This window comes from Narcine bancroftii, chromosome 8, assembly GCF_036971445.1.
Source record: "Narcine bancroftii isolate sNarBan1 chromosome 8, sNarBan1.hap1, whole genome shotgun sequence".
NCBI classification, from domain to species: domain Eukaryota; kingdom Metazoa; phylum Chordata; class Chondrichthyes; order Torpediniformes; family Narcinidae; genus Narcine; species Narcine bancroftii.
The window spans coordinates 38,381,866-38,397,517 of NC_091476.1; the positions used below are offsets into that span (position 1 = coordinate 38,381,866).

General features: G+C 44.5%; 1 protein-coding gene across 6 annotated transcripts in view; it reads right to left on the minus strand.

Annotated features, from left to right (window-relative positions):
- The window catches only part of LOC138740600 (mitogen-activated protein kinase kinase kinase kinase 4), a 270,004-nt gene extending 254,851 nt beyond the window's left edge, over nucleotides 1-15,153 (minus strand). For 4 of the 6 annotated variants that reach the window (XM_069893469.1, XM_069893466.1, XM_069893468.1 and 1 more), the window contains exons 1-2: nucleotides 14,518-15,149; nucleotides 11,664-11,729 (exon numbers count right to left, since the gene is read on the minus strand). In XM_069893469.1, coding sequence (XP_069749570.1) covers nucleotides 11,664-11,729; nucleotides 14,518-14,574 — 123 coding nt within the window. In that variant the 5' untranslated portion in view covers nucleotides 14,575-15,149. Of the gene's footprint in view, nucleotides 1-11,663; nucleotides 11,730-14,517 lie in introns of all 6 variants that reach the window. The other 2 variants (XM_069893467.1, XM_069893470.1) reach the window with 2 other exon arrangements.
- Nucleotides 15,154-15,652: the final 499 nt, after the last annotated feature.

Sequence of the window (15,652 nt, forward strand, 5' to 3'; positions counted from 1 at the left end):
GGCAATGGGATTCAGTGCTATCTACTGATGTCCTGTTGTGTTTACAGAGTAAACCAGTGTTGAAGGTGGATAGTGTATCTAATTTGCAGAGAGGAAGACTCATGTTAGAACCATGCAGCCAAGAAACAGCCTTGTTGTCCTGCATCCACATTAGCCCTGTACCCCTTCCTAACAATGCAATTATCCAAGCGTTTCTTATGGGAGGCCAATGTATCTGCCTCCATCTCTTTGTTGTTCCATATGCCCACAACCCTGAGTGAAGAAATGCCTCCCATTATATTCTGTAATAGACCATGACATTGTCCTCAACTTCACCAATCTTTGCATCATCTGCAAACTTAGTCACAAATAACAGGATCCCAGCACCGATCCCTGCGGAACACCATTGGCCGCAAGTTTCCAGCTGGATTAACAGCGCTCCACCACTACCCTGTCTTCTGTGGACTTGCCAATTTTGTAGGAAAATGGTCTTATTGAAACTCCTGCTTTATTCGGTTACATTTTAATTTTAAATTTAATTTTTAAAAAAATTTAGTCATACAGCACGGTAACAGGCCATTTCAGCCCACAAGCCCATGCCGCCCAATTAAGCTACCAGCCCTGCTGCATTTCAAACTGTGGGAGGCATCAGGAAAAACCCATGCACACATTGGGAGAACATACCAACTCCTTACAGACAGCACAGGAATGGAACTCATTTGTAACAGCATTGCACTAACCACTACACTAACTGTGCCACCCATCAATGTGAATACAATTTTTTTGGAAGAGCACTCATTCTGTTAACTTGCTAACTCCATTAGAAATTGCACTATTAGTGAACACTTTGGACATGGGAGGTCTTTTTTTCTGCAGTTATAAAGGCAGAGTTCGACTTCCAAACTTTGTCGAGATGGAATTGGGTTCCAACCACACGCCCTCTTCTCTCAAATCACATTAATGACTATTACACATAGTTCTTTGGTGTTGTAGAGCTCGTCGAAAGAATCAAAGACGTTGATCTAAACCAAGGCTTTTATTAGCAAACGACAGGAGCTCTTCACAGGTGACCGACCAGTCCGGAATGATCCAACCTGGCTAGGGACACAACCCTTTAAGGCCCAGACAGTAGGCGTGGCTTAGCTCTCAGCCAATCGCTGTAAGCACAGTCTAGATACTGTAACTATATACACTATATACATTGGTGATAGATCTGTACTATCACAGGTATGCATATAAAAGATGATCTACCCTGGACCCACATTTCCTAGAGATTGAAGAGCACAAAGCAACCAGCCCCTGTCTTGATAACATTTCACAGGAGCACAAATGAGAATGTCCTATGTGGCTGCATCTTTGTGTGGTATGATGACAGCAAAGAATAAGACCAGAAGTCAATAAACAGAATAACTAAAATGGCCAAGATCACTGGGGCCTCCTTTACCCCTATTGACAACATTTACAAGGAGCATTGCTTCAATAGGTTCCAACAATGAGAAGACCCTTTGCATCCAGCACACAGAATCTTTGACCCACTACCATCAAGGATGTGGTACAGGGCCATCAAAAAGGGGACAATAGCACCAGCAAACCTAGTTTGAATCCAGTCCTGTCTAAGGAGTTTGTATATTTTCCCCGTGTCTGCATGGATTTTCTTCGGGTGTGACAATTTCCTCCCTCATTCCAAAGGGAGGCCACATGGGTGTATTGGGCAGCATGGGTTGGTGGACCAGAAAGGCTGTTACTGTGTTGCATCTCTAAATTAATTTAATTAAAAATCAGGACCGCCATGCTGGAAAATAGCTTTTTCCTGTAGGCTGAGAGATTGATGAACAATATCCTCTCCTGGAACAGAGTAAACCAACCAAAAATATTTATTTAAAATTATATTAGAGAAATGGTGTTTTGTCTGGTTGTATAATAGACAAAATGTTTGGCCTGGAAGTCAGCCTGAAGAAAACTGAGGTCCTCCATCAGCCAGCTCCCCACCATGATTACCAGCCCCCCCACATCTCCATCGGGCACACAAAACTCAAAACGGTCAACCAGTTTACCTATCTCGGCTGCACCATTTCATCAGATGCAAGGATCGACAATGAGATCGACAACAGACTCGCCAAGGCAAATAGCGCCTTTGGAAGACTACACAAAAGAGTCTGGAAAAACAACCAACTGAAAAACCTCACAAAGATAAGCGTATACAGAGCCGTTGTCATACCCACACTCCTGTTCGGCTCCGAATCATGGGTCCTCTACCGGCACCACCTACGGCTCCTAGAACGCTTCCACCAGCGTTGTCTCCGCTCCATCCTCAACATCCATTGGAGCGCTTACATCCCTAACGTCGAAGTACTCGAAATGGCAGAGGTCGACAGCATCGAGTCCACGCTGCTGAAGATCCAGCTGCGCTGGATGGGTCACGTCTCCAGAATGGAGGACCATCGCCTTCCCAAGATCGTGTTATATGGCAAGCTCTCCACTGGCCACCGTGACAGAGGTGCACCAAATAAAAGGTACAAGGACTGCCTAAAGAAATCTCTTGGTGCCTGCCACATTGACCACCGCCAGTGGGCTGATCTCGCCTCAAACCGTGCATCTTGGCGCCTCACAGTTTGGCGGGCAGCAACCTCCTTTGAAGAAGACCGCAGAGCCTACCTCACTGACAAAAGGCAAAGGAGGAAAAACCCAACACCCATCCCCAACCAACCAATTTTCCCCTGCAACCGCTGCAATCGTGTCTGCCTGTCCCGCATCGGACTTGTCAGCCACAAACGAGCCTGCAGCTGACGTGGACTTTTTACCCCCTCCATAAATCTTCGTCCGCGAAGCCAAGCCAAAGAAGATGAAGATAATAGACAGCTAGATAATATTGAACCTGAACATTCCCTGCAACTGTACAGAAAATTTTTCCTCTGACAGAGTGTTCCCGTTTCCACTCAATCTTGTCAAAATGCCTTTCTTGCTTCCATGCCACAACAGTAACAAAAACTTTGCTTAACCTATTTTGTTTGAGTTCCAGGGCACCCATTCATGAGGGCTTTTGGATATTTCAGGGGATATGTTGCAGGTCTGAATCACAGACTGGTGATCAACACTCAATTCCCTTTGATGGGAGCATGAGTTGAACAGAACAACTTAACTTCACTCAATGCAAACTCAGGAAGGAGAACGAAGACCCGGGGACAACAATCAGTCGAATGGGAAAGGAAACAGCAATCTGAGCAAACAATCAAACAGAACGCTACTGAATTGTATTCCAAACACAGCATCAGGTTTAAAATTAGGACAGAGGAAAAAACAAGATTATTGTATATTGGCTATGAAGCAATGGTTCACAGAAGAAAGAAAAAGGGTATGTGCAGATTTAAGTTTAGGCATGAAGTCTGAATGCCACTGTCTTAATAACCTTCAGCCCATTTAAGTTCATGCTAACCAATTCTCTCCACATTCCTTTCTCTCCCTCCCGGATTTTACTCTTCACCTACACATCAGAAGCAATTTACAATCATCACCAGACAGCACTGCCAGTGGTGCAGACCCAGAAGAGCAGAGACAGTGCTGCTCCAAAGGGTTCAACAGCCTGGTGCTAATGCTAGTGACACCATATAGGCTTTAAGCGGCCTGTTGAAGGAGCTGACAGTGCTTGTAAGTCAAATCCTGCAACCACAAGTGTCTGTGCCCAAGATGATGGTGCCTCTGCTCATCAGCCACCACGAGAGGATGCAGACTTCAGGGGAGCAGCGGACCAGTGCAGGGCACCAGAAACAGTGAGTACGCTGCCCTGTTGGGAAGGAGCAAAGGAGGCGGCTCTATAGGGAAAGTGACTGCAGAAACTAACCAGCGAGGGTCAGGGGGTTGGTCGGTGACTGAAGGACCCACACAGACTGCAGGACACCGTCTCATAGGAACCAGGAATTAGAGCCAGGATTTGAGAGGATGCTGAGCTAAAGAAGGGCTCCCAAAGGGCCTCAGGTGCTGAAAGCTTCCTGATTGTATCAGAGGTTTGGATTTGGAGCTCAGGTCCCTGATGAATGGAATAGGAGTTTGTCAGCTGCAGAGCACTGGAGGTGAATCCACAGATACTCAGTGTCTCTGAAAGGACTAATTTTCTCATACAAGGGGTACCAGGTGCCACTAATGGCAATTTTGTCTGCCTTACAGCAGGCAGAAGGCAATTTGGGTAATGTTACATGTTCTATATTACATGATGATAAAAAAAATTGAATCCATCATCCTTCATGTCTTTGTCATGTGGGAAGAAACCAGAGTACCAGGAGGAAACTCAGGCAGTCACGGGGAGCAAATTCCACAAGACAGGATCAGAGACAAGGATTAAACACAGGTTACTAGAATTGGGAGATAATAGCTTGACTGGCTGCGTCACCCACAACAATTTTAACTGAAACTTACAACAATCCTGAAAGATGTTTAGGAGTGGCGCAGCTCTATGGCTGCTGAGAACCGGGTGCTCTCTGTCTGACATCTGCATGGAAATGCATGGGTTTCCCCTAATTTTCAGCATTCTCCCACATCCCACAATATACTTGTTGGTTAAATAATAAAGTATTACATCTTGAGTGTAGGCAAGGGGCCAAAGAACCAACTTGGAATGGATGAGTGTGCTGTCGCGTGAAAAGAGAAGGAAATGGGTCTGATGGGTCTAACTGCAGGAAGCCAGTCTGGATTAAATGGCCTCCCCTTACATCATAGTGAGAAACAAAGCCAATTTTATTTTTTAAAAATAGATTTTGAGGTGGAGGAGTTGAGAATTTAAAAAAATATAGGCAGATTTAAAACGAGACTGCTTTTGCATTCAAGCAAGTTTTGCATTCAGTTCTGGTCGCCTCATTACAGGAAGGATGTAGAAGCTTTAGAGAGGGTACAAAGGAGATTTATCAAGATCTTGCCTGGATTGGAGAACATATCTTCTGAAGCGAGCTCGGCTGAACTAGGACTTTTCTCTTTGGTGCAATGAAGGACAAGAAGTGACTTAGTAGAGATAAACAAGATAATGAAGGGCTTGGATAGGGTGGACAGCCAGCACCTTTTTCTTGGGGTGCTAATAGCAAATACCAGTGGGTATCTGTTTAAGGTAAGTGGAGAAAATTTTGGGGAGATGCAAGAGAGGCATACATTGGAATACATTGCTGGAAAACTTGTAGACAGGCATATGGATGTAAGAAAAATCTAGGATTCTGGGTGCAAGGTTGGAAAGAATTAGATTGTTGTGGAGTAGGTTTAAATAGATCAGCACATCATTAAGGAAGGGCCTACTCTGTTCTGTAATGTTCTATGTTCAATAATGCACTTCCTTTACCATGCCTTGGGTCAAAATTCAGGAACTCACTCACAAACAGCAGTGTGTGCACCCACACCTCCGGAAATGCAGCGGTATAATAAGCCATCACCTTCTTGAAGGAAATTAGAGATAGGCAATTAAATGCTGCCCCAGAATGCAAAGCCCATACTCCGACAATAAAACAGTAGTGTGATCATCTCCCAGTCTCTTGGGACCTTTTACAGTGTTAACAACTATCTACCTTAGAATAGGAGAGTTAAGGTTTAGTTTTCACTGACACGATTACAACTTTTGCCTGCCCCTTCTTTGAAAGCTAGCAGCATACAGCGAAAATAATTTATCGCAATCTTTGCACATAAAGCAACAAGTTTAATGATGCATGTCTGTGACAATAAATTCTGACTTGGGTTCTGACAACAGATGGTCTTACAAAGACCATACTCTGTCATCAATGTACACAGTGGTGCATAGGAGTGTTAAAAAAAACCGCTGGAGGAACTCATTGGGTCAGACATCATCCATGGAGGGAAATGGCCAGTCAGTATTTTGGGTCAAAACATTGCTTCAGGACTGAGAATGGAGAGGGAAGATGGGCACTATTAAAGAGAGAGAGGGGGAGGGGTCAGTCAGTGATTAGCAGACCCAAGACTGGTGGAGGATGATGGACCGATCAACCAGTTGGAGGGGCTTCAGGGAGTTGGGAGATAACGGCAGGAGTGTGATAGATCAAAGCACATAAAGGGCGAAGGGTGGAAGGTTACGGAATCAGGAAGGGGGGTGAAGAAGAGGCCACAGAAAGCTAGTGAAGAGACTGGCATCCATTTGGGAATAGTGGGGGTGTGTGAGTGCTTGGCTGATGGAGAAGGAAAAAAAAGGACCAGGGTGGCAGGGGTTAGGAAAGAAGGACATGTGCAATACAGCTACAAAGCCATGACTGTGCCACAAGCATTGCAAGCATATCTGCTCTCGAGAGGGCAGTTAAGCGAAGACAATTACCCAGCCAGGAGCACGGATGAAACAGAGAAACAATATCCCAATATGGGCCAAGCAGAAAGTAGCAAAGCAGGTGAGAAAAATGGAAAATAAATAACTTGATTCTGAAATAAAAACTGATTCTGAACCCGCCACCATCTTTAAGGTGTTGGACATTCTCCCCATAAGCATGTAGGTTTCCTCCAGTTTCCTAAGACATACAGGGTTAACAGGTCAATTGCTTGCGCTGGTATATTTGGGCAGTGTGGGCTCGTGGGCTAAAAGGGCCAATTATCCAAATCAGGTTTATGGTCACAAACATGCCATGAAATTTGTTCTTTTGTGGCAGCAGTGTTGTGCAGAACAAGGGGCAAAATTACTATAAAATACAATTTTATATAGCAAAAAAAGGAAAAGTGAGGCTGTGTCCATGGGTTCATTACCATGCTGTACCTCTAAATTTAGTATTGAAATATTGAGATTTCCTGAAGAACAATGTGTCAAAACAATTTAATAAAGTGAAGGATTTGCATAGGATCTTTAAAAATGTCTCAATAAGGGACAGCAGACTTGGCACAGCAGTTAGCGCAATGCCTTTACAGCGCCAGCAATCGGGACAAGACTGGGGTTCGAGTCCTGCGCTGTCTGTAAGGAGTTTATACATTCTCCTCATGTCTGTGTGGGTTTTCTCCAGCGAGTCCAGTTTCCTCCCACCATTCAAAATGTATGGGGGGGGGGTGGTGTAGGTTAATGGGGTGTAAATTGGGCTGCACGGACTCCTGAGCCGAAATGGCCTGTTACTGTGCTGCACGTCTAAGTTTAATTTAAAAATTTCACAGTCAGCGAATTAGTTCTGAGCTGTTGTAAAATAGGACACATTGTTTCCAATTTATGCAAAGCAAGTTTTACAAACAATACCACAAAAGACTGGCATGGATAAATAGAAGTTGTTTACAGACAGAGATCAGAGAATTTACATTGGCAGATATAGAAATGACAACTAATTAAATAAATACTTCATCCAGCTTCATACCCGCTGCTTCTTCCATTGCTTACATAGAGCCTCTGTGCTCCCAAAGCGCAACCTTGAGATTCCCTAGCCATCCAGAATGCTCCTTCTCCACTATGAGGAACCAGGGGAAGAGGATCCCTGGAAAGTGGAGGTGCTGCACTTCCTCAAAGCAGGTTTAAGCACAGGAGATGAGAGAAACAGTCTGGGAGGACCTCAATGAGTCAATCAGTCTCTGGAGCTGCTCAACCTGCTGAGTTCCTCAAGCAGACTGTTTATCTTTGAACAAACTCTTGATTTCCTCCACCCCCACCCCACCCCACCCCACCCCGTCTAGATAATCTCTTCCTATGACAAAACATTATGTAGAATGTCTCTTTTGGGAACCTGATATCAAGAATGTAAATGATAATCTGCGTGACATAGCTGATGGAGGGCATTAATAATGTCTTTAAAGACCATGATGGGAGCATGGTGCACAACCTCTATGATCTTTTAACCTGAATGAGGACATGATGCAGAAAGAGGATGTGTAGTGAAGGTTAATAGGCAAAACCTCTATTCTTTAGAGTTTAGAAAGGTATGAGGTGACCATGCTATAAAAAGTTTAGTGGGGTGGAATCAGGGAGAATGATCTGCTTGGTTACTGGAGTTATATACTTGATAGAACAATAAAGGACATTGCAACACCAGAAATAGGAGCAGGACTCGGCCAACTAGCCTGTCGAGACTGTTGCATTTTTCAATAAGATCACAACTGATCTGCCCATGGACTCTGCTCCATTTACCTGCCTGTTCCCAAGAACCCTTAATTCTCCTACTATCCAAAAGGGCAAAGGTGAAAAGAAATGAGATATTCAAAGGATAGTGAACCTTAGAAATTAGTTTCCTGCAGGGATGGAGATATTGGAGTTTTTTTTTTAAATTTGCATACAAAGTATGGTAAAAGGCTCATGTTGCCCAAATACCCCAATTAACCCACAACCACTGTAAATTTTGAAAGGTGGTAGGAAACCAGGACACCTGGAAGAAACCCACAGACACTGGAAAAATGTACAAGCTCCTTACAAACAGTGTTGGATCCGAACCAGAGTTACTGGTGCTGTAGTATTGATGCATTAACTGTGACGTTAACCATGCCGCAGTTGTTCAAGGACAAAAAGCAAAGTCGGTTAGCTAACTATGCTGTTCAAGGGAGGAAAATTAAGCTCAGGCAAATCAAACAGAATCTTATTTAATGGTGAAGCAGGTCGCAGGGCAGAATGACCAACTCCTACTTGTATTTCTTTCTCACATAAGTTATTCTAAGAGACTGACACTATCCTTTATTGATGAAGTTGATTAACATTGTTCAGTCTACAAATATTTGGTATTTGGCTAAAGGAGTTTCAATGGAACAGAGTTATTTTATCAGCTGAATTTCCAACAGGAAATCACATACAGCACGAGCCTAAATGGTATCAACTTGCTCGTGAGGGACATCATCTGACTCAGAAGCTAAAGCGCCTCCAATTGGGTGCCTTGTACATTAACGTGTTCAGTTTAATAAAGGCAATATCATCACCCTCGTCACAATCTCTTCCCACTGCAATCTTCAGACAGAACAGTACAGCATAGAAACAGGCCCTTCAGCTCACAGGTCTGTGCCAAATATGATGTCCAGGTCAAACTAAAACTGTTGCTTGCTCATGATAGATATCCCTCCTTCCCCTCCATATTCATGGATACATCTGGAAGCCTCTCAGGTTCTATCATTGTATCTGTTTTCTCCACTATTCCTGGCAGATCGTTCCAGGCATTCACCAGTCTGTGCAAAATATTGGCCCTGCACATCTCCATTAAACTGCCCTCCCCCCCCCACCCCACAAAGGCACATCCCCTAAAGGGTGATGCTTTTGCCCTGAGGTAAAGATTCTGACTGCCCACCCTATCAATGCCTCTATCGGGTCTCCCCTCAGCCTCCTATACTCTAAAGACAACCCAAGCAGGTGGAGAAGTCCAGCACCACTAGGTTCAAGACTTTTTCCCCTTCCCAACAGTTATCAAGATCTTGAGTCTCCCCATACAGTTCAAAGTTCAAATTTATTGTCAAAGTACATACACAACCCCACATAATCCAGAGATTCTTTTCCCTGTGGGTCAGGCAGAATTTCTACTCATCAGTAGTGATCAAACTGCACTCAAGATACAAATACAAAACAAAAATGTAAACAAAGAAAGATGCAAACAAACTGACTGCAATACAAAAACAAATGAATGTTCAGTATTAAATATTGTGCAAAGAGAGTGCTTAAATACGTCTTCGATCAAGTCTTTTATTTGGAAGGGCAGTAGCCATTGCTGAACCTGCTGGTACTAGTCTTGGGGAATCTATCCCTCCTTCCTCATGGTGGCAGCGAGAACAGAGCATGACGTTACACACCAATGGCATCTTGAAGAGAGCACTTCAGTGCCTCTACTTCCTCAGGAGTTTGCGGAGGTTTGGTATGACACCAGAAACCCTGACAAATTCCTACAGATGTGTGGTGGGAAGTTTGCTGACTGGCTGCATCATAGTCTGGGATGGGAATTCCAATACCCAAGCACAAAGCCCTCCAAAAGGTACTAAACACAGCCCAGGATCTTGCAGGTAAAACCCTCCCCATTCTTGAGTACATCTTCAGGGAGCGCTTCCATCGGAGGCCAGTAGTAATCATCAAAGACCCACAGCACCCAGCACATGCTCTGTTCTTACTACCGCCATCAGGAAAGAGGTACAGGTGCCACAAGACTCACATCACCAGATTCAGGAACAGCTGCTACCCCGCCACCATCAGAATCCTCAACAACAAAGTCAATTAAGAGAATAATTTAAGGACTCTTACTTGTGCACTTTATTCATTTTTCTTTGCTCTCTCTGTATTGTACAGAGAGTTGTTTACATTTGTTACCTGTTAATAGTTCTTTTGATTGTTTACTTTTTTGGTGTACAGTTTACTTTTTGCACAACCAATTAGTGATAATTCTGCCAAGCCCACATGAAAAAGGAATCCATGGGTTGTATTTGGTGTAATGTATGTACTCTGACAATAAATCTAAATCTGAAATCTGGGCGGTGTCGATCCTTGATGATTGCTGTTGCTCTCCAATGCCAGATTTTCTCAACAGTGGCGAGAGTTTTCCCTTTGATATACTGTGCTGCCACTCTAACAAACTACTCTGGGACCCCCAGAAGATCTGTCTGCATTAACGATGCACTTTTTATTTGCATGAATTGCAACTGTAAACGCTGATTGATCCAACATTTTCTTTTTATTATCTTTCTCATTGCAAATTGTAGTAATTTTAATCTGTACTTTCGCCATTGGTGCATCCTACACATTGGTTGGGATGCAGCAAGTAAGAATTTTGGTCCATCTCTACATTCCCACATCCACAAGTACAATAAACATACTCAAGCTTGTGTGCATCAAGTATTAAGTGGCCATTTAAACACATTAAAACAGTGGCATGAATTGATTGAACATTTGATTCCCACAAACAGTAATAAGGTCTCAGAGCAGAGGAAAAGACCCTTCATCCCAACAATGAAGGGTCCATCCTATTTACCAGCACATGGATCAAGTGATTCAACATTGTGAGAATACCTGCCTCAACTCACTCACAAGAAATGGAGCCGTAAGAAAGCAGCACTTCATCAAGGACTACCCCCCCCCCCCCGCCCCACACAGGCCATCCCCTCTTCACACTACAACCAAGCATCCAGCAGTTCAAAAACAGCTTCTTCCCTTCTGCCATCAAATTTCTGAATAGACCATGAAACAGACTCCACCTCATGTTCTCCTATTTTATACTATACATTTATTTTGAAATGTAATTTATAGCAATATTTTCACCTGTGACGCTGCTGCAAAACAGCAAATTTTGTGACCTATTCCTGACAATAAATTCTGATTTTTGAGATAGCCACAAGCCATGTAGACAATATATCCCATGTTCATTGAACACTTCCTATTGGAAATGGCACATTAACAGGAAAATCTCATGCGTTACCAACAAGGGCAAAAAATTGACAAAACTGCCAAGAATATGCCCAATCTCGCATTGAGGAGTCAACGGTCAAAGGGATGTGTATTGCCTCACACTCTGAATCCCTCCGTGCAGAATCACCAACAAGGCAAAATACACAAAAAAAACCCAATTAATCAAGTGAGCAAAGAAGCCGGAGGAACTCAACAGGTAAAGAAACATCTATGGTTAGAGATTGTCAGTCAGCATATTTGGTTAGGACCCTTCATCAAGACATGTTTATCAATATAGGCTGATTTATCGACAAACACATTTGTAAGAATCTGTCATATTACACTGATTAAACTCAAACTACTTCAGCCAACACTCTTACTGTAAATTAGAACAAACTCTAACCTTGTAGACTTGGCCATAGGTCCCACTGCCAACTACTTCGACAAGCTCAAATATTCCTGCAGGGTCCTGAGGGAAGAAAACTACATTTAAATCGTGGAAGAACAATTCATTCACCAACATCTGTTGACAGACATAGATAATCCCAATTCATGACCAAAACTAAACACACATCTGCTCTACCAGACATGGGTACATCAAACCAAGGTGAGACTGGATTCAAGCCAGAATTCCAAGTATAGAATCAGGTTCATACATTTGAATCCACCAGGTTTTTGGGAAATTTGAATACATGTAATTAAAGACTTATAAAGAATAAAATCAATGAATGGAATTGAATTTATTGTCAGGTGTACAGAGATGCAATGAAGAACTTTTATTTTTGCTATCCATGCAAGTCAACCCATCCTTGAATACACGAGTTGGTGAAAAATGACAAAAAAAATGCAGAGTGCAGTGTTACGGAGGAAAATGTTTAGTTAAAACAGTGCAAATGCAGCGCCATTCTACTTAAGAGAGGCCAAAAGTTCAACAGTTTTATAACTGGGGATCTGAGGGGGGAGAAGAGAGTAGGAAATTGCCGAATAGTTAGGGGAAAATAATCCAGAGCTGAGTGGGTAGTCCAGCTGTCTGCAATAGCACAGGCAACCCTGGTTTGATCCTGACATCCAGTACTGTCCTTGTTGCGTTTGCATCTTTTGCCTGTGACCACAGCTGTTCTCTACCCTCCCCGGAGTTTGTTTTCTCCCTTACTCCTTCAAGATGTCTTGACAGAATGGTGTAGCAGACTCACTGGGCCAAATGGCCTACCTCTACCTTATGGCCTTATTATTCCCAAGGCCTGATGTCCGGTTAAATTTTCCAAATATCAAATGCTGTAATCAGTCTCCAAAATGATTCTCACAAGAGTCAAATTCTGCTCTCTTTGAGCCAACTGATATCTCTCTGTAACTCTACGCCTCTGAAGTGTCTTACCTGCTCTATTATGCATGAGAAGTGTAGTTGGATGCCTGCAAAACAAATCTTATCATGACACCTGTGTACAGGTGACAATAAACTTGAACTAGTGCAGGAGTGTCGCCGGACAATCAGAAAGAAGGCGTTTTTATTAAAAATACATGATCGTTTAGAGCAGGGGTGTCAAACTCAAATTCACGGAGGGCCACAATTAAAAACTTGGACTAAGTCGAGGGCCGAACTAAATATTTATTGAAAATTTTCAACAACATCTGCATGTTTTCTCTTCTTTCAACATATGTAATGTTAAACTTTTTCTTATTAAAATAAATGTTTAATAATAGTTTTGGATAAACTCTTTCATTGTCATTTGCCCATTTCCTTTGGCGTTCTGAAACCGTGCACATGACGAGTCAATGAGGGATGATTAAAGCAGTGGTCTTCAAACATTTTCTTTCCACCCACAGACCACCTTAAGCAATCCCTTACTAATCACAGAGCACCAATGGCACAGGGACGCGAGTGGAAAGAAAAAGGTTGAGAACTGTTGTATTGTGGTAACTCCACATCTGATTAGGTTAATTGTTAGGCAAGTGGTCAGAGAAGGACCCCCCCCCCCCACCCCAAGAAAGGCTTAAATCACAGGAACAAAATAAGCTTCCGTCTCACTGCTCCCAATCTTACACACAGTCCTGATGTGGAATGTGGGGTCGCAGTTCCACATTCACCCGAGTTCAGGTGCTGTCTGTGTGGAGTTTGTACGCTCTCCCCTTGTCTTGGACCAACAGGTCGGACGCCTGACGAAGGCACCCGAACCCCCTGTTGAAACGCCGGCGTCCGGGGCGGTGGAGGAATTGGCTGAGAAGAGCGCGTTGCTCCCACCCCCCTCCCATGGTTGGAGAGGGATTAAACTGCGATCTCACGGCGCCGGGCTCGTCTCCAACAAAAGGAGCGGGAGGCAGGGTCCACCACGCACGGAGCGAGGGGGAAGGCATCGCCAACGAGACGTTCGGTCTGGCGTCACCGCTGAAGTGCAGACCCAGCGAGGATGGTCCCCAACTCCAGCCGTGTCTGTGTGTCCGGGAGCCGGGCGGGCTGAGTGCGGCGCTCCGATCCCCAGGATTCGGGACTCTGAGATCCCTCCACACCTCCGACGTCTTCATTTTCACCTTCAGTGTGCATGCGCTATACTGGCGCGGCGGCCAGCGGGCCAACTCTAATATATATTTAATATGATCTTGCGGGCCAAATATACCCGCGGGCCAGAGTTTGACATGTGTGGTTAAGAGACTGCATGGCCTCCCCATTCTCAAACACCAGGCTGGTTCGCCACGATTCTTGAAGACCTGAAAGCTACTCCACTCAACACAAGCAGGGGGAAAACATGGTTCACCAATATGCTTCAGGGAAAGGAAATGAACCATTTGTACTCATTTTGGCCCAGCCTACTCCAGACCCACCTGTACAGTCATTGGGCAATAAGGGATGGCCAGCAAATACTGGCGAATAAATCACAGCTGATTTCAGTTGCCTCCAGGATGCATTCCTGTTCACAATTTGTGGTCGGGACCCTCTACGAACAAAGTGGGTCGTCTCTTATACATGAATATCGCTGAGGTTAATAGATCACTGAAAAGCAGAGAAGAGTCTGCAAGCTAAGAGGGGGGAGAGCATGGCCCTTGTTAAAAAGCTCATCAATTAAAGTGAGCCCCATTTTTGAAAGGGCTGCCTGCTGACAAACACTGACGCCTGGGTGGGTGACTCACTTAAAATCTCACACACTTTGCCTTGACCATGGCAGATACAGTTCAAGTTTACCCAGAAACAGACTTGCGGATCAATGAGTTGAGTTTCAGGTCTTCTCACTAGAACTGCACCTAAACTTTTAAATGCAACTTACCCGCAAGCACGACAGATCAATGTTATCGAGGCTCCTGGCTGGAAGGTCTCTAGCCATCTTTAGGTCACTTTTGATCCTCTAAGACGAGAGAGAGGGGGTGGGGGGAGAGAGAAAGAAGGAGAGGCTGCCCCTGCCCCCCCCCTCCACCTGGGCGAGCAGTGAGAGAGGGTCCCCTCGGCGCTGTCAGTCCATGCTGAACTTCTCGCTCTGCGCCACCAGTCGCCGGAGCCCAGTTGCAACAACGCAGCCAGGAAACCGGCATCCACACAAGAGTCAGAACCCGGAAAACCCAACCGGAGGAAAGAAACCAACGGGCCGGCCCGAAATCTTCACGGCAACAGCAGAGAACACCTTGAACTTGGCGAGCTTCCCCGACGAGAAAGCGAGGAACAGGCGAGACACACACACACACTCTGTTCTCTCGCTGGGCAACTCCCCGTGGCCAACAGGAGGAGGGCTGGTGGAGCACACGCGGCTGACCTCAGATCATTCTCCTCGGTCGCTGTGCTGGTAAAACCAAGACAACCCCCTTCCCTTTCCTTCCCGTCCCTTGCTTGTGTTTGAAGCAACTTCCAAGAACACAGTGCTTGACATCTTAATAATCCAACGCCGAGCCCTGGAGACTTCCACCCTCTATTTAAGGCGTTCCAGTCCTGAAATTGGATTGCATCCAATTTTTCTGGGTGTGGTTGATCTCCTTTCCATTGATGCCAATTTGGGTATCTCCGCAACAAATTGCATAATTGCAAATCTTACCTCTTCTTTCCTATTGCTTTGGGAAGCACGGGATTAAATTTGAGAGGCATCTGATATGAATTACAAGATTGTGCCTGGAGGGTTTGAGATATGAGGGGAGTCAAAAGAGGCTGGGGCTTGTCCCTGCAGCACAGGAGTCTAGGAGAGGCTATATATTCTGACCCCATGTACTCCAGTCCTCTTGATGTAGGCCACAGCTTTACCCAGTGTGGCTTATACTTGACAGGACCCACATTTTTTTTTGTGTGTGTTTTACTACAAACTCTTGAGGCAGTGAGGTAATTCAGTCTGATTTACTCTTTAATAACATGCGTTATCCAGCTGTTTTTATCACTGGTTCCAAGCTGTGACATTGTGGCTTTTTTTTCAAAGTTTTTAA